At 40.2% G+C, this 25,286-nt stretch overlaps 2 protein-coding genes across 4 annotated transcripts in view; both read right to left on the reverse strand.

The window, feature by feature from the left end:
- Positions 1 to 11,677: 11,677 nt before the first annotated feature.
- LOC109967825 (troponin T, cardiac muscle isoforms) lies at positions 11,678 to 14,038 on the reverse strand. The gene has a single exon (XM_074527665.1). The coding sequence runs from the start codon at positions 13,264 to 13,266 to the stop codon at positions 12,487 to 12,489; it is 780 nt and encodes a 259-aa protein (XP_074383766.1). The 5' UTR covers positions 13,267 to 14,038; the 3' UTR covers positions 11,678 to 12,486.
- Positions 14,039 to 15,451: 1,413 nt separating this feature from the next.
- cry1a (cryptochrome circadian regulator 1a) overlaps positions 15,452 to 25,286 on the reverse strand; it is a 14,381-nt gene continuing 4,546 nt past the window's right edge. Inside the window, exons 2-14 of one of the 3 annotated variants that reach the window (XM_020613681.1) lie at positions 22,972 to 23,080; positions 22,720 to 22,862; positions 22,328 to 22,512; positions 22,080 to 22,168; positions 20,847 to 20,987; positions 20,365 to 20,676; positions 19,877 to 20,028; positions 19,405 to 19,607; positions 17,625 to 17,741; positions 17,436 to 17,534; positions 17,160 to 17,237; positions 16,815 to 16,919; positions 15,453 to 16,581 (exon numbers count right to left, since the gene is read on the reverse strand). In XM_020613681.1, the coding sequence (XP_020469337.1) occupies positions 16,819 to 16,919; positions 17,160 to 17,237; positions 17,436 to 17,534; positions 17,625 to 17,741; positions 19,405 to 19,607; positions 19,877 to 20,028; positions 20,365 to 20,676; positions 20,847 to 20,987; positions 22,080 to 22,168; positions 22,328 to 22,512; positions 22,720 to 22,862; positions 22,972 to 23,080 (1,729 nt within the window). In that variant the 3' untranslated portion in view covers positions 15,453 to 16,581; positions 16,815 to 16,818. Of the gene's footprint in view, positions 16,582 to 16,814; positions 16,920 to 17,159; positions 17,244 to 17,435; positions 17,535 to 17,624; positions 17,742 to 19,404; positions 19,608 to 19,876; positions 20,029 to 20,364; positions 20,677 to 20,846; positions 20,988 to 22,079; positions 22,169 to 22,327; positions 22,513 to 22,719; positions 22,863 to 22,971; positions 23,081 to 25,286 lie in introns of all 3 variants that reach the window. The other 2 variants (XM_020613680.1, XM_020613682.1) reach the window with 2 other exon arrangements.

A 25,286-nucleotide genomic window follows, 5' to 3' on the forward strand; every position in this document is an offset into this window, starting at 1 on the left:
ATCATGTAAACACCTTGACCTTTCACCTTTGATCACCAATATTTAAACATTTCCTGCTTGAGTGCAAATGGACGCTCTTACCAAGTTTGAAGAAATTCCCTCAAGGCGTTCCTGAGATATTGCATTCACAAGAATGTGACAAACAACCTGAAAACATAATGCCTCAAGCCGTGGTTGTTGCTAGTCTGGAAGCATAATAAACACAAGTTCCTGAAATATATTAAGGCACAACCCCCCCTTCGCTGGCTGTTTGGTCAAAATCAAAGAAATGAAACAAAGTTTTTTTTTTAAATGTACTTCACATTCAATCTGTAGGTGACAACAGTGAGCCACCTTTCTAAACTCTACACACATATCTCCTGCAGTTGTCACACACATCATTCGATACACAGTCATTTTAATTACAGTTCCATCACACATTTGCATTTCTCCTTGTGCTGCTATATTATTGTAGTGTTGTCTAAAGCTAAGTGGTTTTTCAACATGCTGTCAAGACAATAATAACAATAATTTTTTGCTTCCGAACAAGGAGTGTTGTCTACATTTAAAATGGCATAATTACTTAGAGTCCTTCAGACTGCTGAACACCTTGACAAGCGATCACAGAAAGAGAACATTTCTTGTCAGCTTTTTCCACAAATGCAGAGCAAGGTTTCATTTTATAGTCTTTACAAATAGTCGTATTTACAGTAAAACAGTAAGTGGAATAAAATTGAACTGTGTAAGTAAAGTAGCCCTTGTAGAGCCTTCTCCAAACGCTTCTTATTAGCCTCTAAGGTCAGCAGGCGCTATCCTGCATCCTTCACTCACTGTTAACACTCAGCAAATAATGAATGCTAGATAACCACTCCACGGAGAAATACAAGGCACCGAGTTTGTGCATTTGTGCTTATAAGACCTTTAAGACAAAATAAAAAGCTGGTCAAATTAGATGGTTCCCTCTTTCTCATCTTGCACTTGTTTGATGGTGAAACATGAATCTCTTGATCTCTTGTGCACTGTGACATGCAGCACAACTTCCTTTTGATCCACAATATTGGATAGAAACAGACAAAAGGTGGGTGTTTCATTAGTTTCCTTGGCAATGAACGCTGCCCATTCTCTGAACACTAAACCCATATTTAGAGTGGAGTTGTAGCTTTAGTTAGCACAGCCTAATAGCTCCATGTGGTGCTGCATATAATTAAAGCTTTGTCATTTCCTGAATGCTTATTTGTGCCAGGCCTTTAGCACCGCTGCTCTATGAAGACTTAGGAGGAGATTGCACTGGCATCATAGCTAACGTCAGCAGTGCACCTGCAAGATTAGTCATTATTTCAGGGGAATTGTCCCTCCCAGTTTTAAATTGTCAACAAGGAAGATGTAGCATGAAAAGGAGAGGCTCTTTCTATTTCTACTCTTTGAAGATGCACCATGTTTTGAATTATGTCACTTTGTAAGATCTTTAATTAGTGATCACTAGCTTGGCAAAGAGCCTCGGTAATGCTAATATCATAAAAATTTGGTCATTTAATCAAAAACTATTCTCTGTATCAAATCCTGTTTTCAAATGAATTAAAAGTAAAAAGTAAGACCAAGGCATGTTATATCAAGTGAGGCTGGTACTGCAAATGCTTTTGTTGATCACATTTTCCAGATGACAACACTTGAGATCTGCTTCATTATAGCAGAATTTTCCATGGCACTTTAGATACAGAGGGTCAAAGGTCACCCCATTAATGGCGAGGTAGTGGGGGCCGCTTCTATTCTAAGAACAATTACAGTTAAAGGAGTAAATGGACAGGCAGTTATGTAATGCTACCATTCACTACATCCTAATGGTCGTTTTTATGGCTTTTGCTGTCTCCATTTTGAAAAATCATGGCTCATGGTCTGCTCAGACCATGAGCCATGATTCTGGTGTCTGGTAGGAGCTGGATTACAAAATTCAAATGTTTAATTTATAGCATGTAATATTTTCAGCTAATATACTAATTATATATGATATTACTATAGATATGATTGCATCGGTGACTTAAAAAACATCATTGCAAAACAATTCAAATGCCCAGAGAGCAACAATCTTGATAGGTCATCTTCATGTTATGAAGTGTTGGCTAAACCCCCTGCCACCCTGTAACACCTGTTCAGAGCCAGGCCTGTTGCTGATGTCGCCTTAACAATCCTCTCCTATGTTGGTATTGAGGAGTTGAGTTGGCTTTTGCCTGGAGTGTGTGTAATAAAGCAATCAATGACACAAACTATTTTAAAAAAGAATCAGATTTTAAATGTCAAGTGACATTTAGATGTAGTTTCTTGAAGAATGTGAGATCAAATGTGCCTCCTGCTCTTGTTACATATTTGTTTTGGTGGTACAAAACATCCAGTTTTGATTCCAGCAGACAGTAATCTTCAGAATAAAAAATGCAACATGCATTTTGTTTAATTATTTTTCAGTACAACAGCCATTACCAGTGACTTGCTTTATGAAGCATTAGACACAGGCAACACATAGGGGAAATCTATTGATGTTAAGTGTCTACAAATAGATGTTTTACCCATGGGTAAGAGCACAGAAATCCTCTCTCATTAGTCTTTCTCCTTCAGTTGATTTGTTTTGACAGAAACACTCATGAATAACCATGGCATGGACTCATATTTGGACCAGCAGTGAAACTTTTGAATGTGAGAGGTTTGTGAGTTAAACCATAAGGTTTAATGATTTACATTCTGGGGACTTGCTTTTTGTCCACATAAGAACAACAGGTCCCCATAATATGACTGCATAAACAGACGTATGTCCCCACAACACACAGGCACAGCTACTAATAACAAATGGTCATAAATATAATTAGAAATATAAACTAGTAAGGCTTTAAAAGAGGGGTTCTCAAACTTAATATTGAAAGATCTGAATCTGGCTTCTATTCAAGGCCGACTGATTAGTGATAAGCAGACAACTTTTATTAAATGTTCTTAGGACTTACAAACAATGTACACTCACCAGCCACTTTATTAGGTACACCTATTTCAGTTTTTAGTGAAATTGTCATAAATGTATAAATCCAATTATATGTTTATTACTGGTGTTCCTAATATTCTGACCTCATGTATGTAAAATATAGACACCTCTAAATATAATGTAGTCCAGTACACCAGCACCTTTAACTATGACCTCAATAATAAACATATCATTGAACTTATACATTTATGACAGTTTTACCAAAGACTGAAATATTGTGAGCTCCATAAACACGGATGTTAAGGTGGAAGTGTTGCATACAATTGTACAGGTATAAAGTGTACCTAATAAAGTGGTCTGTGAGAGAACATTTATGTTTAAGGCAGTCTGAGACTAAATACATTGAAGCCTAATGGGGAAAATGCCGCTGTTTGACTCTCTGAGGCTTCGGTTTCTCTCTCTTGCTGTGTCATAGACCTCACAACAACTTTGATGACTCATAGGAAGATTTTAACAGTCGAAGTTTTGCTGTCCTCACCTCTGTGTTCCCAGTCTCTGTGCATATCAAATACAAGGGCCTCATGCTGGACTGGGGCAAAATGAAGTTATATTTCTCTGTCCAGGTCTCTTTGAGAACCCAGTTTTCTTAGTCAACTTTTCTTTTCTTTGAACATTTGGATAGTGACATCCTCACCACATTGGCGACGTAATGTACACTGGCAGAAGACGATGAAGTCTCGCTTTCTTGTGCTCAAAAGCTTTAAAGTCTCTTGAAGAAGTAAGTGTCTAACCTCAAGCTACATGTTGCAGCTCATTCCAGCAGAAAGGGGCACAGTACTGCAATCCAGTCCCCCCCACCCCACCCCAGATGCCTTCTAGATGCCAGTGAAGACCGGCCAACATTTCCACATACTGTATCTCACAGTGGTGGATAGTAGCAGGAGTATTTACAATGCTGGACCGTAACGCTTAAATCTTCATTTAGAGAGCACTCAAATGTCTGTTCTTCAACAACCATATCTTTTTTATCAGGTTATGAGAAAACTAATTCAAGTGAGCATTCTTCTAGAAATAATGGCTAAAGCTTTTTAAGACTTTCATTCCTATGAGATCATCTGTGCTGCTTCGTTTGCCTCTGATACACTCTGTATTAAGATTCTTAACAGAACACAAGGGTTAAACTCTGTGAATGATAATTAAGACATCATGGCTGCCACAGAGACGGGAAACAAAAGGCTTTGCTGTGGCTGTAACAGGTGAGAGCAGTGGTGCTATCAGTGCCATTACAATGGTGGGAAGACATGGTAATAACAGGCTGGGATGAGAAGGTTCTGCACGATGAGGCCACTTCAGCTGCTCAACTGATTTACATGGTGAGCAGAGGTGGAGGAGTCGGCATAAATCACCGCGCGTCAGAGAGGATGCTGCAGAGGACGTGAGCTTGAATCTAAATACAGCCATTTATCAGATGCTGCCCATTCCATCACAGGTATGGCTCATCCAACAGTACGGCGATTCATAACCAGAGACACATCCAACGTCCAATGGAAACAAGTGGGCCAGCACATATGGGGAAACATTTGCCAGCAAATCACATAAATGGAGATCACATGTTAGATTTCTTCCACTGACTGAACACACAACTAATGCATGCAGACACACACAGAGATATTGCCTTCTGCTCAATCAGTGGTATTACTCATCAAATCAACTTGCAGTGACTCTCACAATGCCAGATGATTTGTTATACCAATACTACAACAGACACCGTCTGAATTTAAATAAGACTGCACCAATGCTAGCAGCTCTGTGACGCGGCTTGGCTGGAAACTGACTTGATCGCTGGTATGTGGTAGATGAGGGACCGGCTACACAATGCATGTGACAAGCCTGGTGATAACTCCCATTCCTTCCTCGGCAACCCAATGGCACCATGTTCACAGTCGTAGTTTACAGTGTTATGCTTCAAATTAGCACTAACAAAATGTAACTATTACATTTTTTTCCCTTGACAAATAAGTTGCAGTAAGACAACGTAAGACAAATAGACTTGATACTGACAATGTAAATTCCAGACTCTTACAGCTCAGTATAAACTCTGGCATAGTTTTGATTTTCACATACAAAACGTGGTGCAAACACATCATGAACCAGGCAATATTCCGCAGTCAGTGTGTGAATGTGTAGGCTGTGCTGACAGCAGAAATCACGTTTGATGTCAGCACTGTATTTGAGCTCTTTTTCAATGAATGAACAGCCTGAGCTCCTACACCACAGTGATGAGTCACAGCCCTGACCTGCGTCCTCACAGTGCGTTTGTGGGCGCCCCCACCACTGAGCTGTTAGGTAACTGCACGATTTTATATTTATAGTATTTCCCCACAATACATGATGACACAAGAAAGACACACACACTCAAAATGGCTCTCTCTCAGGCTCACAGAATAATACCATTCAACAGTTCAACACATCTGATTTTCCCACACTTGCTATTATTAAAAACAAACAGGAACCCGACCTAAGAGCATCGACTTCCTTCAGTTAATCTTTTTTAGACTGGAGGGATTATACCATTATTGTCTAGTTTCAGAGTAGATATGCTCTTTGAGATGTTTAAGTGCTGTTGTTCTTGAGTGTTTCACCAATATTGTGACACAATGACCTGTTTGACATGTCCCCTGGTCTCAGGTTAGATATACTGCTGCTTTGATCACTGAGAAAGAAGCGATTATCCCCACTTCCAACCGTGGACAAGGTCAGAAAATGTAAATGTGTGGTTTCCAACCTGGCACTGGGATCCCTTGAAGGGACTGTGGGATGAATCTCGTGGGTGATTACCCCAGATGACTGCTCGGACAAACTATAAGAAAAGAAAAACTTCTGAAACACAAGTGATGTTTATTTTCTGCATTATGTTCATCCTTTATATAAAATTTGCTCATCATGGTTGTGTTTTTTGGGTTATGTTTATAAATATATGCTTAATGCTATGCATGTGCATCGTTTGTCCTATTTTTAATAGATGCTGCAAGGCAAGTTACTATTGGGAAAACAAACTAAAGTGAAGATAGTGTCTTATCTTTAGATACAATATGTCCATGATTAGCAACACCACCAATAAGTAAGTGGCTCATAAATAACAAAACCGTTATATTAATTAAATCCCAACAGGCTTTGTTTGTTTGTGCGGAGCTCTAGAAGCCACGTAACCTGAACAATCTTTGGAAAAAAAAAAGTCACCAGTGAGCTTCAGAGACATAAAGTAGTCATTGAATTTGGCATAAAACAGAAAAACAAACACGCTTATTAAACATTATTTGTGATAGTGAGCAGGGCAGAGATAGCATCCTCTAATTAAGCTGCTTGCAAGCTAAACCTTAGGCATCACAGCTGTTAAGGCTCAACAGGTACTATTCTCTCTATATAGGTGACCGATAGCTACGTTCCATCACAAACAGGTGCTAAAGCTATATGAACTCAGTGTGCAATGGGCTGCAATGAGGTGCTGATAGGATGCACAATGACATCAAATCTTTATACGGCCAGAGGGATCGAGGCTCGAAAACCTGCAGGATGCTGAGGAGGTGCAGAGATTAATGCCCTGTCGGACAGGCTGAATCTCCTTTATACTTCTGGCCCCTACCAAACTCCCATCTCAATTAGGGTGGACATACGTCTAAACAGTACAATGTCTAGGGCAGCCTGATTTATCAACAAGCTAAGGGTGTCCAGAGAGCTGGAGCTCAAACATTTCTCTCTCTGGTTTTTCCACTGGTATGTGTTTGTAATTTCACAACATATTGAAGTTTGTTTGTCATTAAAACACTTAGTAAAAAAGTTAAATAAATAAAGAACCTCATATATTATGATTTTTTATTGTTTTTAATTCTTTCTTAACTGTGAATTTACTCCTAATTTAATCAGGCGCTGTACGGCATAACTCACTTCCTGGCTTAAATGATGGCTGTTACACAAGCACCCAGTTCTCTGCCAAGCTAACAATAAGAAGCATTTAAGTTAATCCGGTGGTGGATGAAGTATTCAGATCCTAAGGTACGAGCAACAGTCTCACACTATAAAAACACCCCAACAAAAGTAAAAGCCCTGCGCTCAGATTTTTAAAGTATCAAAGGTAAAAGTACTAAATATGCTGAATATCCTGTCTTTTATTAATATCTGCAACTTTTCTTTTTCTGTGACATGATTGGGAAATGTACTATAAAAAAACTTACAATGTTTTTGTAGGTCTTCTACCTGACAGTTCAAAATATTCAAGCAGTATACAAGCAGTAGTACAGTATATTATAAATATTATTGGTAGCCTAGAAAGTTCTAAGATTTGTATACCCTTATATAATTAAATCTAAGAGAGAAGATGATTTACTACAGACAGTAACTTCTCTGCTAGTGTTGAACTGTTTTTACAGATTTCATTATAACATAAAACTGAGATTTCTTTTTGCTATCACTGGATGTAAGACAATTCTTTGGACAAAACAAGGAACAACTAGAAATGTTTACAATCTCATAAAAAAGAGAAAACGCTGGAACACCCAGGAGTTTGCTGCTGTATCACAAAGCAGGGTGAATGGGTCCAAAGATGTGTTTTTATCTCTCATGGTGCCAGCCATCAGGCATAATTTAATTTAAATCTCATTAAAGAAAATTGTAAATAATTAATAGGAGCCATGAGTGAGAACATCACACGGGCTCCTGGCAGCCATTACGCTGGATACTGTGGAGTTAAATATGCACTGAGGCACACTGACATATGGGAGAGTCAGACATTATGACTGAATCAACAGAGCCATCGCTTGTATTGCTTTATCCTTCCATGGCTTCATTAGCATGCAGAGACTCAGAGTCTCACACTCATGTATTATGAACTGTTGAAGCCATCACTGGATAATTACCAGAAGATAATATATAGTAAATGCTGAAGTGTGCTGTTTATGCCCACCTGTGGCACTCTTAGAGTACATCTGTCTATGAGCATATGAATGTATTTGCACCTTTCATACATCAACAGTACTTTATACTGCAGCCAAGATCTCTGTGGTGTGCCCTAACATCTTTATCTGCCTGCTGCCTTGATAAAGGACCTGTGGGTAACGATGTCCTAACATTATACCTGCAACAGAAACTGCTGCCAGACCTCAAGCAGTATAAACACTGCCTGTCAGGAATATAGATGTCATTTCTTTCAAATTACTAAATGAGCTAGATTATGTGAATTCCCAACAAAGCAGATCTCTAATATAATTAAAGGAAATCAAGGTTTCAGTGACATTTTTCAGACAGCTGTACACTGAATTCTGCTACAGATCACCATCAGTCCATACCAGATAATAAGTAGCTGGTCAGGGTTGAAGGTGTTGCCCAGGAAATGTCACTCATGTGCCACTTTATTCTCTAGTCTCTGCAGGGTTCTAATGAGCAGACAGCCCACCCCATGACCCTGTAGCTGCTGTTCCCGGTGTGCACCCTCACACATATTTTAACACTATGTGCATCACCATAAAGTACATACTTTGTTTCCAACCTAAATTGGATCCACAGCATCACAGCAGTGCAGCAGCAGGTGTAGATAAACTGAAAGTGAAAGAAAACAGCAACAACTTATCAAATTGACTTCAGCAGCAGAGTTTTAGGGACATCTTGTTCCACAGTGCCATACAGGTAGCTGAGTGATGCACCACTATGTCCCAGCACTGTCACATCAGGTGTTTCTCACATCATCATCAATACGGACCTCCACACCTTTCAGCTGAGGTAGCAGGGTGTATGTGTGAGTGGGTATGTTGAGGCTGTATGGGGATATACAGACCTGATCACATAGACAGCCTCTCCCCGTCTCTATGGTAACCTGTGTGTCTGGAAAGGTTTACTGGCTTGACACAACCATGACAACACAACAGCAGTGAGGCATCGTCAACCCAAGGCTCCTGACAATCACAATGCCACAGGAGAGAGAAATGTCCTTGCACCTTGGTCTGACATATGTTTCACTGCAGCTCAGTGACTCACTGTTGGTAACAAGGGTGTTTCCCTGCTGTGCGCTCAAAGCGTCTGTCTGAACATACAGTACCTAAAAGGGTATTTTGGTATGCATGGAGAAAACACAAGAAGCAGCCAGTATCCATTAAATATGGATGATTATTTGGTTACAATGAATTCTGAATGATACCGAAATGCACTGTGGAAAATAAAAGCTTCCCAGTAACTTTAAAATGTAACTTAACCAAATAACCGCTGTATGGAAATCTGGCTACCAGAGCTCATTGTTAATAATTTAATTAATTAAATTATGTACCGCATATGTAAACATTTAGTTTTGTAATGCACCTTTTCCAGCAACATATAGATTACTGTAAAGGCTGCATGCTACAAACTGGTGTTCTACTGCCACCTAGTGGGGATTTCATAACTCTGCACTTTGACGTTCACCCGACCAAGCAGGACACTGGCACCAACTGAATGACTGTGTAGCCATGCATAGCAATTCAACTTACTGGGCTATTTTATTGATCAGACTGGGTTGAATCCATATATAAACAGTTTTTAGCAGATACTGTTAGTACTATTATTGCATTTTTTGATAGTTAACAGTAGAGTGACTGTAAACATGGAATGCACCTCAAGACTGCTTACACAACAGATATACAGTTGTTTATAACAGTGTTTATACTGGCCAGTATAATTGTATTTCAGATGTTTAATTGCATTTAAATATTGTTTTTCAAAAGTCAAGGCTCATGTAAATTTTTATGCCAAAAAAAGAACAGGTGTCCTCCTACATAGAGAATAAATAGAGTCAGAAACATGTTTTATTAATATAGGTTTAATAACTATGTTGTGATACAACTGGTGAGGTTGGGGGGGAAACACAGCCAAAAGAACTTGTTGTTGTTGCGTGAATTATTGAGTAAAATGGGGGTCATCTTCTTCCAAACTGTTTACTAATCAGAGAGAGTTGGTTTTTGATTTATTGAATGCAATTTTGCACAGATAAGAGATTATATACAGTCTTTCATGCTTTCTTTTATGGTTATATATACAGTCATTTTTGTTTCACTTACAGTCTTATGCAAAAGTTTAGGCACCCCTTGATAAATAACAGATTTTGGTGATTTTTTATTTGAACAGATGTTAACACAGTTTCTCTTGGAAATGGAAAAAATGCACAATATTTTCTGCAAACAGTGATGCATAGTTACTTCTTATGCCATAAATTGAACAAAAATAAAAAATAAAAACATTATTATGGCATGGTGCAAAAGTTTGGGCACCCTACACAATCAGTACTTAGTAACACCTCCTCTGGCAGATATCACAGCTTGCAAACGCTTTTCATAGCCAGCTAAAAGTCTTTCAATTCTTGTACTTGGGATCTTCTCCCATTCTTCCTTGCAAAAGGCTTCTAGTTCTGTAATATTCTTTGGTCGTCTTGCATGCACAGCTCTTTTAAGATCTACCCACAAATTTTCAATGATGTTTAAATCAGGGGACTGTGATGGCCATTCCAAAACCTTCAGCCTGCGTCTCTTGAGGTATTCCATAGTGGATTTCGAGGTATGTTTAGGATCATTGTCCTGTTGTAGAAGCCATCCTCTTTTCAGCTTCAGCTTTTTTACAGATGGTGTGATGTTTGCTTCCAGAATTTGCTGGTATTTAGTGGAATCCATTCTTCCCTCCACCCGTGCAATGTTTCCTGTGCCACTGGCTGCAACACAACCCCAGAGCATGATAGATCCACCCCCATGCTTAATAGTTGGCAAGGTGTTCTTTTCATGAAATGCTGCTCCTTTTTTTCTCCAAACATGCCTTTGCTGATTGTGTCCAAAGAGTTCTATTTTAACTTCATCAGTCCACAGCACTTGTTTCCAAAACGCATCGGGCTTCTGTAGATGTCCTGTTGCATACTTCAGACGTTGGATTTTATGATGGGGACGCAGATAAGGTTTTCTTCTGCTGACTCTTCCATGAAGGCCTTGTCTGTGCAAGCATCGCTGCACAGTGGAACGGTGCACCACCACTCCTGAGTCTGCTAAATCTTCCTGCAGGTTTTTTGCAGTCAAATGGGGGTTTTGATTTGTCTTTCTGACCAGCATATGAGCAGTTCTGTCCGAGAGTTTTCTTGGTCTTCCAGATCTCATCTTGACCTCCACAGTTCCCCTGATCTGCCATCTCTTAATTACATTTCTTACTGTGGAAACTGCAAGCTGACAACGCTTTGCTATCTTCTTGTAGCCTTCTCCTGCATTGTGGGCATCAATAACTTTCATTTTCAGGGTCTTACACAGCTGCTTAGAGGAACCCATGGTTGCTGGGTGTCCACAAGTGTGTGCACAAGGTTTGAAGAGTCAAAGTATTTGTACAGCTTTGAAATTGGCATTTACCAATGACAGCTGTTGCTGTGCATCAGATCTAACGAGCTGATTAAGGTCTGATACCTTGTGAGAGACTTTGAGACTCTGGAACTCTTAGGGTGCCCAAACTTTTGCACCATGCCATAATAATGTTTTTATTTTTTATTTTTGTTCAATTTATGGCATAAGAAGTAACTATGCATCACTGTTTGCTGAAAATATTGTGCATTTTTTCCATTTCCAAGAGAAACTGTGTTAACATCTGTTCAAATAAAAAATCACCAAAATCTGTTATTTATCAAGGGGTGCCTAAACTTTTGCATAAGACTGTATAATCACAAAGAATCGTTTGATCATGAATTGCAGAATGAACAAGGAACTCTCTAGACAACATCAAGCACTCCTCTGTGAGCCTTTTTCCTCTCCGCAGACGCTGTTTACCTTTCGTTCAAGTTGGGCCTTTTTTCTACAAACACTGCAGGCGTGCACCGCTAGTCCTGAGCCTCAGAGACTAAATTATCTTATATAAGAAGTCAGCTGTGCAACACCTGTTAGACTTTTCAACTATTTAGCACAGTCCCAGCAACACTAGCACCACTACACACTGCTACTCTTTCTTAACTCTTGTTCAATTAGTCAGAAACCAACTTTTCTAACGTGGGAGAATGAAGAAAGAATACCTTGAAACAAGTCTGATTATTGCATGAAAATAATGTCACTAGATGTTACAGTGATTTATTGACAGCAAATGAAATGTTGCTACCTTACATGAAGTTTTAAACACTTGATAGCAAATTTTATCACTTAGGGAAAAGTGTGTATACAGGTAAAACATATATACTACATATCTTACTGTAGATGATACGCATTCTTCACTGCTGTTATTGCACTTCTGCATTTCGTTGTCTTGTACTTATACATGGGTAATGACAATAAAGTTGAATCTAATCTAATCTAAAACAACTGTGAAGAATATGCTGTGCAAGAATAAAACAACCACAAAGGATATTCTAGTGGAGCAGTGAAAATAAGAGCACTACACATTCCATCAGATTCAATGGTCTTTCACCGGTTTGTGAATACCACCATCGTTAACTAGAACTGCTGATAACTACATATAGTTTAATCTACACACAGTCCCTTGGAGTGCTTTTATAACAGTCCAAAAGCAGGTGCTCACTTCCAGGAGCCAGATTTGCCTTTGCCCCCCCGAGAGGTCTTGTTTGTTTTGGAGTCGCTAATTCGGTTTCGGAGCACATGGATGTCATACTTCTGCTTCTTGAGCTTCTCAGTCAGCTCGAACTTCTCAGCATGCAGCTGGTGGAGCCACTTCCACAGGTCCTGTGCCTTCTCCACCAGCTTTTCCTGATTCAGGTGGTCGATGTTGAGCGGCTTCCTGCGCTCCATCAAAGCCTTCTTCTTCTCTTCTCGTGCTGTCAGCTTCTTGCCCTTCTTCTGGTCCACCTTCTGCAGGTAGCCACCAAAGGACTTGTTGGTGAATGTCTTCTTCTTCTTGGCCTCCTCTTCAGCACGCAGTTTAGCTGCCTCTCCTTCACGTCTCGCCTTCTCCTCAGCCAGCCGCGCTTGGCGTTCACGCTCCTGCTCTGCGCGCTCACGTTGCTGATCGGCCCTGTCAGAGCGACGGCACTCGATACGGGTCCGTAGTGCCACAAGCTCTTCCTCCTCTTTCTGACGGTTGGTAAAATGCTGCTCAATTAGTGTCTGGAGGTCATTGAAATCCTTTTCAAGTCTCTTGCGGTGGAGGTCATCAAAATCCACCTTCTCTCCATCGGGGAGCTTGGGAGGAGCAATATTTGGCAAATAACTTGACTTAGGTCGTGGTTTGGACTCTTCATTCTCCTCGACATGCTCCTCTGTCTTCTCTGTAGTTTCTTCATTCACCTCTTCTTCCTCCTCCTGCTCATACTCTTCCACAATTTCCTCAGTGTCTGACATGATGGTATGGCGGGGGCCTTTCTAGGCAGAGAAGCAGGATGAGCACCAAGGCCAACTGGTGTCTGCACCTAAGAGATGGCTGGAGTCTTACAGCCTGGGGGTTTTAAGGGTTTGCCTGTGTCATGTGAGGTGTGGCTGAACAAAGTCTCCAGAGTGTGGGTCAGCAGGGCAGATTTTGAGACAGATGGAATAGTCTATTTTCTCCCTCACCAAGCCTTGTCAGCCATACACAGTTATCCCCTGTAGACCCCCCCTGCTCTCTGCTCTGACCCTGCAATGCTCCTCATTCCTTTGTAAGGGCAAGATGAGAGACTATTTCAGAAACACAACAGATGCACACACATACTTGTGCTTTATAGCCCCACAAAACAACACATGGTATCATCCAAAATAAGCAACATCCATACTTTTAAAGGCCTACTGAGCGGCTGACTCGGACAAGAAATCAAGAAGTAGACATATACAGAGGATCAATAACACAATTCCTTGGTAACCTGGATGATTCCAGTGACTTCTATGGACAGTCAGTGAATCATGTGGTATGATCACAACTTGGGGAACTTCCTAATCCATTATGATAGTCTAAAAGTTTCCATTAACAAAGCACACAGCTATCTCTTCAGTTTGTCGGGGCTGGTGAGGATTGTAATGATGGGAAGTTATAAAAAGAACAAATACCTTGACTATTCTGTGCCCTGTGGCATCATCAAAGTAGCATTTTATTTTTGAGTTAGAAAAAAATAACTGCAAAGATAAACTATATTCTCAGTCCTAGCAAAAACAATGATTATCCATTTATCAAAAACTCTTATCAGCTATATTTAGTTTGGTGTTTGTTATCCCCTGGTGTCTTTGACATTGTGTTTATATCTGTAAAGCACTTAGTTATTTCTTAGTTAAAGTTATTTCTGTATGGGAAGCAACACTTTAAAAAAAGATAGGTGCCACAAAAGAACTTCAATAGGAACATTATAGATGAGCTTTACTGCTCTGGCCTTGTCTCCACTCTGGAATATAACTTAAAATATTTTTGCTGTTGGAGACTTTCTACCTTCAGTGCTGAGAAGATTAAAGCAAAATTGGTCCCATGTGAAAACACTTCAATACTGATGTCAAGAATGTATGTTCCCAAGCCTTGAGTTATCACTGTAGAAGGACAAATGCAGTTTTTAGAAGATGAGATAACTGACAGGAGAGGACAGGTGCTCTGCAGCATCTGAGAATCCCAGGAGCCGCCTTAGGATAAAGCTTCTGACGTTATTCTGTGGTACATGTACAGTATGTAGCAGATGAAACTGAAGGGGGTTTAATTTGAGTCTTAATATAAACCTTCTGGAGCTCCCACTGAGTGAAAATAGGCTAATTGTGGCCTTACAGGGTGACAAAATGAGTCCTAAAGCCTATAAGAATGTCCCAGAGTGGACTGAGCTCTACTAAAACATGCCTGTGCTCAACACGAGAGGAGCAGGTGGTTCCAGCATAACCAAGGCGCTCTCAGTTGCTGGTGGCAAGGGACAAGTGTGTCTATCAGCAAAGAAAGGCAACAAATGCCAAGGGTATAAATAGCTGAAACTCAAAGCTACTGGTTTTCCTAAAACAGAAAAAGAAAAGCTACAAAAAATCCTGATGGAACATAAAACCACCGATGGGTCTAATACACATATTTAACTATCCTATTGTATTTAAAGGGTAAGGCTGGCCATTTTCTATATTAGCAGTATTTTAAACACCCCCCATACATAGACTAAAACTGGATGACCTTATTCCTCTGTGCCATTCAACTCCATTGTTGTTCAAAAACAAAAACACACCAGGGAAACACATGGAGTGACGTTTCCTCATTACAAAACACCAGACCCTAACATTGTTTTTAAAATGTTGCCCAAAAGGCTCAGAATGCCAATAACTTTTTGCAGCACTGGAAGTAAGCATGAGTCAAAGACCCATACACAAGATCCCTGGACATTCTCAACAAATATCAGACGGCGACAGGAAATGACATCATCTCTCTCGCTTTTTTGTGAAAGTTGAGCATGATCGTATTATTAAAACCTATATTATTGTTGTTATTATTAAAGGTTAAGTGAAATTAATATTGAAATTGTTTAAATACATTAATGAAGTCGAGCTGTTTTCAGTCGTGTAAAATTAAGCTTGTGTGAAATGAACAAAACGAACACGCATTTACGTATGTATTTTAATACCTTATTTTTTTGTCAGTTTGTAAATGATGTCTTCAGTGCAATCTATCCTATGCCTATACTGACTTTATGTACAGTATAAAATCTACCAATGGGCTATTAGTATGACTGAATAATTTGTGTTACTGATGTACAGCACTGTATCACAATCTGCATTACCTTTAACTGTGGTTTAGAGTAAAAGCACCGCATCAGTCGGGTTCATTTCATTGCTTAAATATACAACAGTTTGACATTTAACACTTTGGAGCCAAAAAACCCCCACAACTGAAACCATTTGTCTCTTTAACCAGGTTTTAATTAAACAAACACATTGAGAAGAAATAAGTGGAGCAGCTCTCTCCAGTGGCAGGTTTACTGGGGAATATACAGGGGGGACACCATGGTATGAAGACTGTATTTCTGCCACCTTTTCTCAAGTACGTACCACTGATAAGGGAAATAAATTGACAGTTAATGTCATAGTGATACTGTCTCTACAGTGGTAAGGAATACAACGAGCCAACTAGTACTGAGAGAAAGGAAATTATCACATCTGTTGAGAAATTAACACATCTGTTGAGATACATGGGCTGGCTCAAAAAGGAGAAAATGGGAAGTAGAATAAATGAGAGGACAGGCAGCTGTATTAGCAGAGATACAGGATTTCTCACCTTTTTTTTTGGAATAGACGGTCTTTTTGAAAATTTTCCAAAAAGAAGGATCAATCCACTATGATTTCCCATATCAAAAATATATCAATAGGTCTATGGCTACACAAAGAGAGAAAAAAAATGCACATACAATATCCAAATATGTACAAGTTGTATGTGAGCTGAAATGAGCTAATTCTATATATACACAAGGACTTTTTTTGCCAACAATATTAACCAAAAGATAAGCACAGTGTAACAACACCCTCTCCGGTCATGTCAGCACTGCCTGGGCCATGCAGTCCATATGATAAAATACAGTCTGATTACTTGAGAAGCGTTTACTTGTGAATGTGTTTAATGATGGGTTTTGGATGCTCCTCTTGAAGGTGTGTTCATGCGACACTGTAGTGCTGTAATGAAAAAGTCCTGGCGTCCACTGTGTATACACAGCGTAACGGTCAGTAAGTCTGCATACAGTCCTGCATGAGGAGAAAAGATACCAACATACTTATTATATAGAACTTGTCGAATAAATGCATGTAAAGGTTTCACCAATCAAGTCTTCACTCCTGATAAATGAATATGACTAAGGAAGATTTAATGACTTTACATAATACATTTTGGAAAAAGAGACACTTTTGGTGAACTGAAGGTTAATTACTGTTTTCTATTTATTTTCTTCCTCTGAGACTTTAGTTAGACATAAGCTAACCTTTCTAGTGACTACTCTGTTTCTGTACTTTAGAGCATTTGCCATTTCCAGAATCCTTGCTGTGCCGTTTGCCAGTGGTCTGAGTGGTGGAGTGGTGTTCAGGCCCTGAAAAAAAACAACAAAACCAATTCAGTTTTACCATCTCTGTCACTATGTATAGAAAAATTACAGATGTAGTATAATGAACTACACAGCATGGATGATACAGGCTGGTGATACGGAGGGCAGAGAGCCTAATGCTCTCATCTAATCAAAGACAAATCTTCAGCCAAATAAGAATTAATCACTAAAATCATCACTGCTCATTACGGAGTCTCCTCAATCCAACAGCTTATCAGTTCCCACCTTTCTGAATGACAGGAGCAGGAATATGCTGGGTGCCTTGGCTGTAACACATCATGCTGGAACTGTTGCCTGCACAACCTGAAACTTCAAGCAAGATTCAAGTATTAGCAGCGATGTCACTCGACCTCAAGATTAATGTATGAAGTAACATAAAGGGGGCAGATATATGAAACCAAATATGGCATAAAGGAGAAAATCAAGTGTAAGGTATTAGGACAATGCATAATGTACAAATGAGAGGAAACAGTGAAATGTGTAAGAGCTGCCAGTCCCCACCCTGCTGCTGTGTGCTGATACTGGTTTGTGGACCCCCCTGCAGGTACATCATAACACCACTTTGCCAGTCTCCCTGGGAGTGAACCGGCATCTGATAGCCTAAAACAACATAACAGGTAGCTCTTCATAGACATAGCTTCAGTGCCAGTGGTTACAGAGGAAGTTATGAGGAAGTCTAGTGTTACTTACTAGACGCAGTTGTGGCACTGTGTGTAGCTTCAACAGGGAATCCCATCCCATCTGATGATGTCTCACCGTTACCATTCCCATTACCACCGGAGTTGGATGGAACTGTAGCCAAAAGGCCTGAGGACACAGACAGTCATTTATTTCAGTCTTATACAAATACAGCAGCATCAGACAGATCTGATCCCATCAACTACATTAATGCAAGTTTAGAACTTTCACAGTAATTAATTAAGTCCAACTTAAACCAGGAGACAATTGGCTCCAAAACTCGTTTTAAGAGTTTAAGGCATGCTAAACATGCGCCATTATCTACTACGACGTCTTAACAGTCAGTTAGACTTCTTGTTATATGAAAGTCTTGGTGTTTATCTTCCTTTTATAGCTCATTTTATGCTTTTATACTTTGCTTTTATACATTTTCATTTCATTCATGGTCATTTTGATCAATTGTTGTTGTTTTCCCTCTTACACAATCTGGAAAAAGCTACACAAAGAGTGATTTAATGCTGTTGTTAAATAAGTGTCATGATAAATACGTTAGAGCCCATGGCATGCTTTTCTGTGTTTTCTGACATATCTGTTACAATGATGAATTATCATCTTAAACATGGCTGAAAGAAAAAAAAGGAGCTGTAGCTATGGTCTAGTACTTCTATGCAGAAGCAACTCTTTTCATACAAGTCTTGCAAACTCTCACTGGTGACACTTTTTTTTCCAACTATGTAAAGTCTTATGCAACATTTCATGGATTTCCTTGAATGGTCATTATCTCCAGGCAGTTGCACATTCACGTGAGCTTGCCGGACATCCACCAGAGCCATTTTAGAAGCAGTATTTTTTGACTGCAAGCGGTTTTGTGGATATATTTTCCCTCCTGCTGCTGCACTGTGACCAGAGGATGTGGATAAAAATACAGGGCCTGAGGTTACTGCATGTCTCGGAATGTTCCTGTACAGGGACTTTCTGTTACACTTGACCAGGTCTAACATACGATCAGCTGGCCAGTGAAGCCCTCACATGGCGGTTAGTGATCAGCTCATCAATGCTGGATTCCCCCTGGGGCACAGTACCTGTTTGTTATGACTGCTTGAGGCCAGTGTGTCTGGCCTTAGTGCGGGGGAATATGCAGTGACCACCGGTTGGATTTACCGACCCTGGAGCTACTACTCGGTGGGACTTAACGGAAAATTAAAAGCTAAAATATGGGGTTCCTCAATTACCTGCTTTGTTTAGAGTGTTACACATCTCTTTTCATCGGTACATATACAGTACCTTTGTTTACCTATCTATGGAGGAGAAATTCATATTAATTAATGCCGTTGTGGTTCGTCCTGCTATCACTTTCATATTCTAGCTTGATCAGGTCAGGTAGGATTTGATGGATTGTCGCTGTTGAAAGCATTTGTTGAAAGCATATTTGTCAGTGTTATATGTTTATGTGCTGTCCCGGCTTCCTGACCAGCAACAGGAGTTGTGCGCATTCACAAACTATCTTCTCATTTTTAGGAAGCAGCTCTCTGGTTTTATCATTCTGAAATAATTACAGACTATTTGGAGTTATAATGGGTGCAAAACTAATCCAGAGGTACCCAAGATTAAACATTAAATGGCTAAAAATGAGCACAATGAGCAGGACATGGATTCTTTAAATGGCAAAAATGGGAATCATACATCTGGTTGCTTTTCTCCAAATGACTTTGTTTACCTACTGTTTCTGTTTCATATCAATATGAAAGACATCAGGGAGAAATGAGAACAGTATCTGGTGTCGTGTCCTTACCAAGGCCTCTGTAACAGGAGAGCTGCTGGTAGATCTGTTTCATTCGCTCAATGCTGAGGCGACTGGCTTCTGCATGGTGCACCATGGGCTTGGGGTAATGCACACCAATAATGCATTTGGCTGCCTTCTGCACACTCTCCGGAGCATTCCAGGGATCATAAATATACTTGGCTGGAAATCCCCTCAGAATGGGCAGGTAGCGCCTGAGTGAAGAGATGAAGAAGTTTATTGAGCATGTATGGTGCTTAATTCACTTCTATGACAGGCAAACATCCACTGATCTATCCGTGTCATCCACCTACAGTCTGATAGAAGACATATGACCGTAGACACAGTATAGCCATAACATGTAAATTAGCTTTTGATTTTAGGGACAACTACTGTACCTGTATGTTTTTTCAATCACAGAATAAGTAAGATATGGTAGGTCTGTCAAGGACCAAATACAGTGTTTTAACAAATGCAAGCATACCGTATGTAATCTCCATTGGGGTCTGTGCGTCGACCAAAACCCACAGGGCAGTAGCAGTGGAAGAACTGCTGGAAGAAAGAGCTGCAGGAGAGCCACATCCAGCTGCCTGCATTCACACTCCAGTCTGCATCCAGCAGCAGCTCCTCAAACACCTGCACCAACAAACAACCAAGCCCTGTAGTAGCTGAGAAGCAGGATACTTATACTGTATACAGTATGCTCTGCAACATGTGGTCCTCCTGAGGCAAGATGGTTAATGCTTACATTTACATTTGCATTTCCTGTAAAATATTTAACTCTGAGAACAATGGCTTAAGGAGCAAACAGGAAAAGATACACTGGGCAGAAATACATGTAAGTATTCAAACTGACAGAAATCAGAAATATAAATACAAAGCAAGAAAACAACAATAACATACAAACTATTTACATAGAAAATTCAATATCCCTTTTTTATCATCTGATACTGATTATTCAACATGGTGTACCTTCATGCCCTCCTCCCAGCTGATCCACAGATCTCCTCTAGTCAGGAAACAGGCCACGGCATGTCTGGCCAGGTGGTGGATCCAACCCTCCTGCCTCAGCTGGGTCATGACGGCATCGATCCAGGGGAAGCCGGTCCGGCCCTCCGCCCATTTGGCCAGTGCCTCAGGGTTGCGGTCCCAGGGGATCTGAACGCAGATGGGGTTATTCTCCATCTTGTCAAAGCAGGGGTTGTTGGTGGCCGCTGTGTAGAAGAACTCACGCCACAGCAGCTGACCGTAGAGTGAAAGAGGGGGGGAGCTGTTCTTCTTCACCTTGCAGGGGTTGGAGAAGTGGAAGCACAGTATGAGATCTTGGTTCATGAGTGTTTGGTGGTAAACTCACTGGGAGATCCAAATGATAATTTTTTTTCAGTAAGCATGAAAGAGCAGGTCCTACAAAAAAACCCAATGCAGTTTCACAACTAGGGACAATGGGGACTTACCTTCCTGTAGAGGTCTGTGAGTTTGAAATAGAAAAGGCGACAGGAGAGGCAGCCGAAGCGCAGGTATGGGCTGAGGCCGGTTGGGCTGGCAAGCAGTGAGTTGGCGTTCATTCTGGGACGCTCAAAGTTGGCCACCCACGCCTGAGCAGCACAAGCCGGAGAAGAAAAAGACTGACATTTCCATGTAAAACCTTTCCTTACATAACTGCAAAAATGCTTTTCATGGCTTTCAATGACCTAAAGCAGTGGTTCTCAAACTTTTTGTGCCCAAGACACACCAAAGGATGAACCAAAATCTCAAGGCACACCTATATTCATGGAAAACAGCCTCTATATCAGGTTATCAGATGTGTCACTTTGTTTATTTTTATTTATTTAGGACAAATAAAATGAGTGAGTGAGCGAGGAGGGGTAGAGTTGTCATGAGAGGGAAGCATTAAATATAATCACTGCTTACAGACCAAACTCAGAAGACAGAAGCACTGAGAATAAAAACTAATTTGCATATAAAATGTACCGTACATACACATCAACAGAGAAGAGTATGCACTTTAGTCTAAAACTGCAAAGAAAGAGATGCACTAAGAATGAAAACTGGATGACTGAGTTGAAAAGAAAACATTTCAAATGTAACTTAAATTTCAATTAGTATTTGCTATTGTAAATATTGTTTGCCTACTTACAAGCTAGTGAGACACGTGCCTGTCGGAGCCCACAGATTTTTAAAAAATCCTTGGTGGTACTGAAGAGAGCGCATTGTGGCATCTAGACCTAGCATAACACTTACAATATTTTTTTTTTTTGGCAAGAGGGGAGGATGAGTGTCTCTGCTGTCATGGGAGGGTTCCTTTACTTTGTAATAAGCTCTGCTAGCATATACTATTATATTATATAGCTCACACAATCCCACAAACAGCTTTGCTGCCTCTGGTGCACATCTCGTGGTCTTAGGCCACATTTCTCTCAACGTAGAGGAGATTTTTGGTTTCCTAATGTCTCTTCAGCTTGCTTGGCACCACATTAGCATTAGCTAGCTTCTCCCGACAGTTTACGCACTCAGGCCGAGGGCCCTTGACATCCATGGTCAAGCTGAAGCTAGAGCTGAGTATCATTCCAAAATTATCAATACCAATCTTATAAAATCAATTTTAACTCTCTCTCTAGTACACAATAGGTTGAGCCACTTCTAGAGAAATGTTTTACAAGCTGGCTATTAAACTGATTTTAACTAACCTTCCTCTCCAAATGCCTCTCAAGTCTGGTGAGGGCTTCGGTCTCTCCCCCTGGCCACACAGCTGAAGACAGACCCTCAGTATCAAAACCTGCAAGAATCATATCAGAAGTACACATTAAGACTCAGTCTATAATTTTCAATTTTAAAATACAGAATGTGAGATCATGTTTTTATGATTTATCTGAACCTAAACTGTTCCAGTGTTGGAGCTGTTACAGACAAAAAGATTCTCTCTGCTTTCACCCACCCAGTTCCTCCAGAGAGGGAACCCCAAACTTGTCATCATGGTCTTCAGACAGTGGCGTAGTGCATTTTCCCATGATCTCAGCTGTGATGGACTCTGCGGGCACCTCCACTGCATCCATACAACTGATGAGGCTCTGGAATCGCTTGTAGGTGAGGGGCGACTGACCCCCATTCAACTCTATGATCCTACAGGGAGGAAATGAGAACAGAAAGGGTCAGGTACATAAAGTCGTAAAATAAAGCAGAAGAGTCTAATACATCTTTTTCATGTTTGATACCAGTTAAGTGACAGAAATGCTCATTAAACCCAGTAAATAATGATCCAAAGCAACGTAACTTCTAATCTGCTACAGGATAAAAAGACAGAAAATCTGAGGTACTGTATTAACTCACTTGTCCAGGTCATAGAGTGTATGGGAGATGCGAACAGTCACCTCCACTCCAGCCTCAGAGGCCAGCTTCTTAATAGCTGCATCTCGTTCTTTCCCAAAGGGCTCAGAGTCATACTCATATGACAGACGAGTAATCTTCCATTCCTAGGAACAGGGATTAAAAAATAGATTAAAGTAAGCTGCATAATAGAATATTTAGGGTTTGAAGCCCCGGGTGCTGCAGATTTGTGGCTAAATCAGAAGAATATGTCACCTTGAAAAGCCTGGGAAAGACATCAGTGGGTTGGCCTCGTATCACAAACAGACGAGAGTTGAGCTTTCGGAGGCTGGAGTCTAAGTCCTCAAGACTCTGCAGCAAGAACCTGGAGGACGACAATAGAGAGTATGGTTAAAACATGGACACTATATTCAAAACAGTTACAATATCATTAACTATCATGACCTTAAAGCTGGAAAAAAATGACATCATGTTACTTTTAAGATGGACAGTTAAATAGTATGTGCAGCTAAATCTAATCAAGACCACCTACTGTAAATTACAATATTATATTTTTTAGTTTCTGTTACAATCAGGCACTAAGAGTCTTAAAGCAGCTGACTGTGTTGACCAGCAGCCCAAACCACATTAACCATCCTCCCATTGTTTTTAAAACACCTGAATGCACATGAATGCAAGAGATCCATAAATAAGATAAGGTACACTCTGTGAGCTTGACGCTGTCATGTGATCACTGATGTGCGAGTTTAATATGTTTCTGCTGAACTGAGGAGATGGCTTTGACTCAGAGTACAATATACTGTATATAGTACACACTTCGATTTGTGTATTATTTGACTTATGTTTCTGATTTGCCCAAATGCCTATTGAGCTTTTCCATCCATTTGACCTCTTTGTCATTTCACTCTCTTATAAAAAAAACAATGTGCAAGTAATTAAAATGTGCAAACTCAGTTACAGTAAGTTGCTTGAACTGTGCGAATGCCCTGTTGTGTAAATTCTGATTAACTTTTTGGTACGGTTTTAGCTGCTTCAAATTATTCCAGTCAGGCCTCAAATTATCCCTGCAGATTCAAGTCCTGAAACCAGCAGCATTAAAAAGTGAAATTAAATTATTTTCCAGGGGACAGATTTTCTTTGCAATTGTTACAGCACAATTTCTCCTGAGACAGTTCAACTTAACCTCTGCTGTGGATAAATAAACAGATCTGACCAGGCTACTGTATTGAGGCAATGGAAAAACATACAATATTGTCATGAAATTGTTAAGTGAAGCATAACTTGTCCTTTCTGACAGAACTGATACATCGTTCATTTAAAAAAGACAAGCCTTGAATTCATTGTATTATGCTTAAACAAACTGCATTTTGTTATTTTATTCTCTAACCTGTTCTATGGATCTGTTTTTATTATCCTAAAAATAAGAAATACCACACACACACACAGGTCCACACATGTAGGCAGACAGAGTGGCATGGTACTTCCTGTGCTGTTGCCATAGGAACCAAAGCTCGTAGGTGGAAGCTTCCTGTATGATCCAGGTCTAATCGTGTGTTTTTGATGTGAAAGCCACATGGGTGCTGGGAGTGCACGGTAAATGGTGAAGCTAAAATGCCCAACTCACTCCCCTATTTATCACAATAGAAATGTTTCAGTTGTGTGTTATAAAACAAAAAAAGGCCATAATTCGACAGGCGTACTGTCATACAGTGGGTACAGAAAGTATTCAGACCCCCTTTAATTTTTCACTCTTTGTTATATTGCAGCCATATGCTAAAATCATTTAAGTTCATTTTTTTCCTCATTAATGTACACACAGCACCCCATATTGACAGAAAAACACAGAATGTTTGACATTTTTGCAGATTTATTAAAAAAGAAAAACTGAAATATCACATGGTCATAAGTATTCAGACCCTTTGCTCAGTATTTAGTAGAAGCACCCTTTGGAGCTAATACAGCCATGAGTCTTTTTAGGAATGATGCAACAAGTTTTTCACACCTGCATTTGGGGATCCTCTGCCATTCCTCCTTGCAGATCCTCTCCAGTTCTGTCAGGTTGGATGGTAAACGTGGGTGGACAGCCATTTTCAGGTCTCTCCAGAGATGCTCAATGGGTTTTAAGTCAGGGCTCTGGCTGGGCCATTCAAGAACAGTCACAGAGTTGTTGTGAAGCCACTCCTTCGTTATTTTAGCTGTGTGCTTAGGGTCATTGTCTTGTTGGAAGGTGAACCTTCGGCCCAGTCTGAGGTCCTGAGCACTCTGGAGAAGGTTTTCGTCCAGGATATCCCTGTACTTGGCCGCATTCACCCTTCCCTCGATTGCAACCAGTCGTCCTGTCCCTGCAGCTGAAAAACACCCCCATAGCCCAAACTACAAGTGTCACTTCAGATACTTAAAGACTCTTGGCATGATTATCAAAAAACTGTGAAAAATCTTAAGAGAAATTATTTCTCTAATATCATTCAGTCAAACTGTCATAAGCCTCATGTGTTGTTTAAAGTTATTGACTCAGTTCTGAATGTCCCTCAGGTTGCCTGTTTTGAGTCTTCCCCCGCCCTTTGTCAAAA

This window comes from Monopterus albus, unplaced genomic scaffold (assembly GCF_001952655.1).
Source record: "Monopterus albus unplaced genomic scaffold, M_albus_1.0 scaffold136.1, whole genome shotgun sequence".
Taxonomy (NCBI): Eukaryota; Metazoa; Chordata; class Actinopteri; order Synbranchiformes; family Synbranchidae; genus Monopterus; species Monopterus albus.

Excerpts from the sequence above, each read along its gene's own strand:
- LOC109967825 (XM_074527665.1), bottom strand. The coding sequence starts at position 13,266 with ATGTCAGACACTGAGGAAATTGTGGAAGAGTATGAGCAGGAGGAGGAA.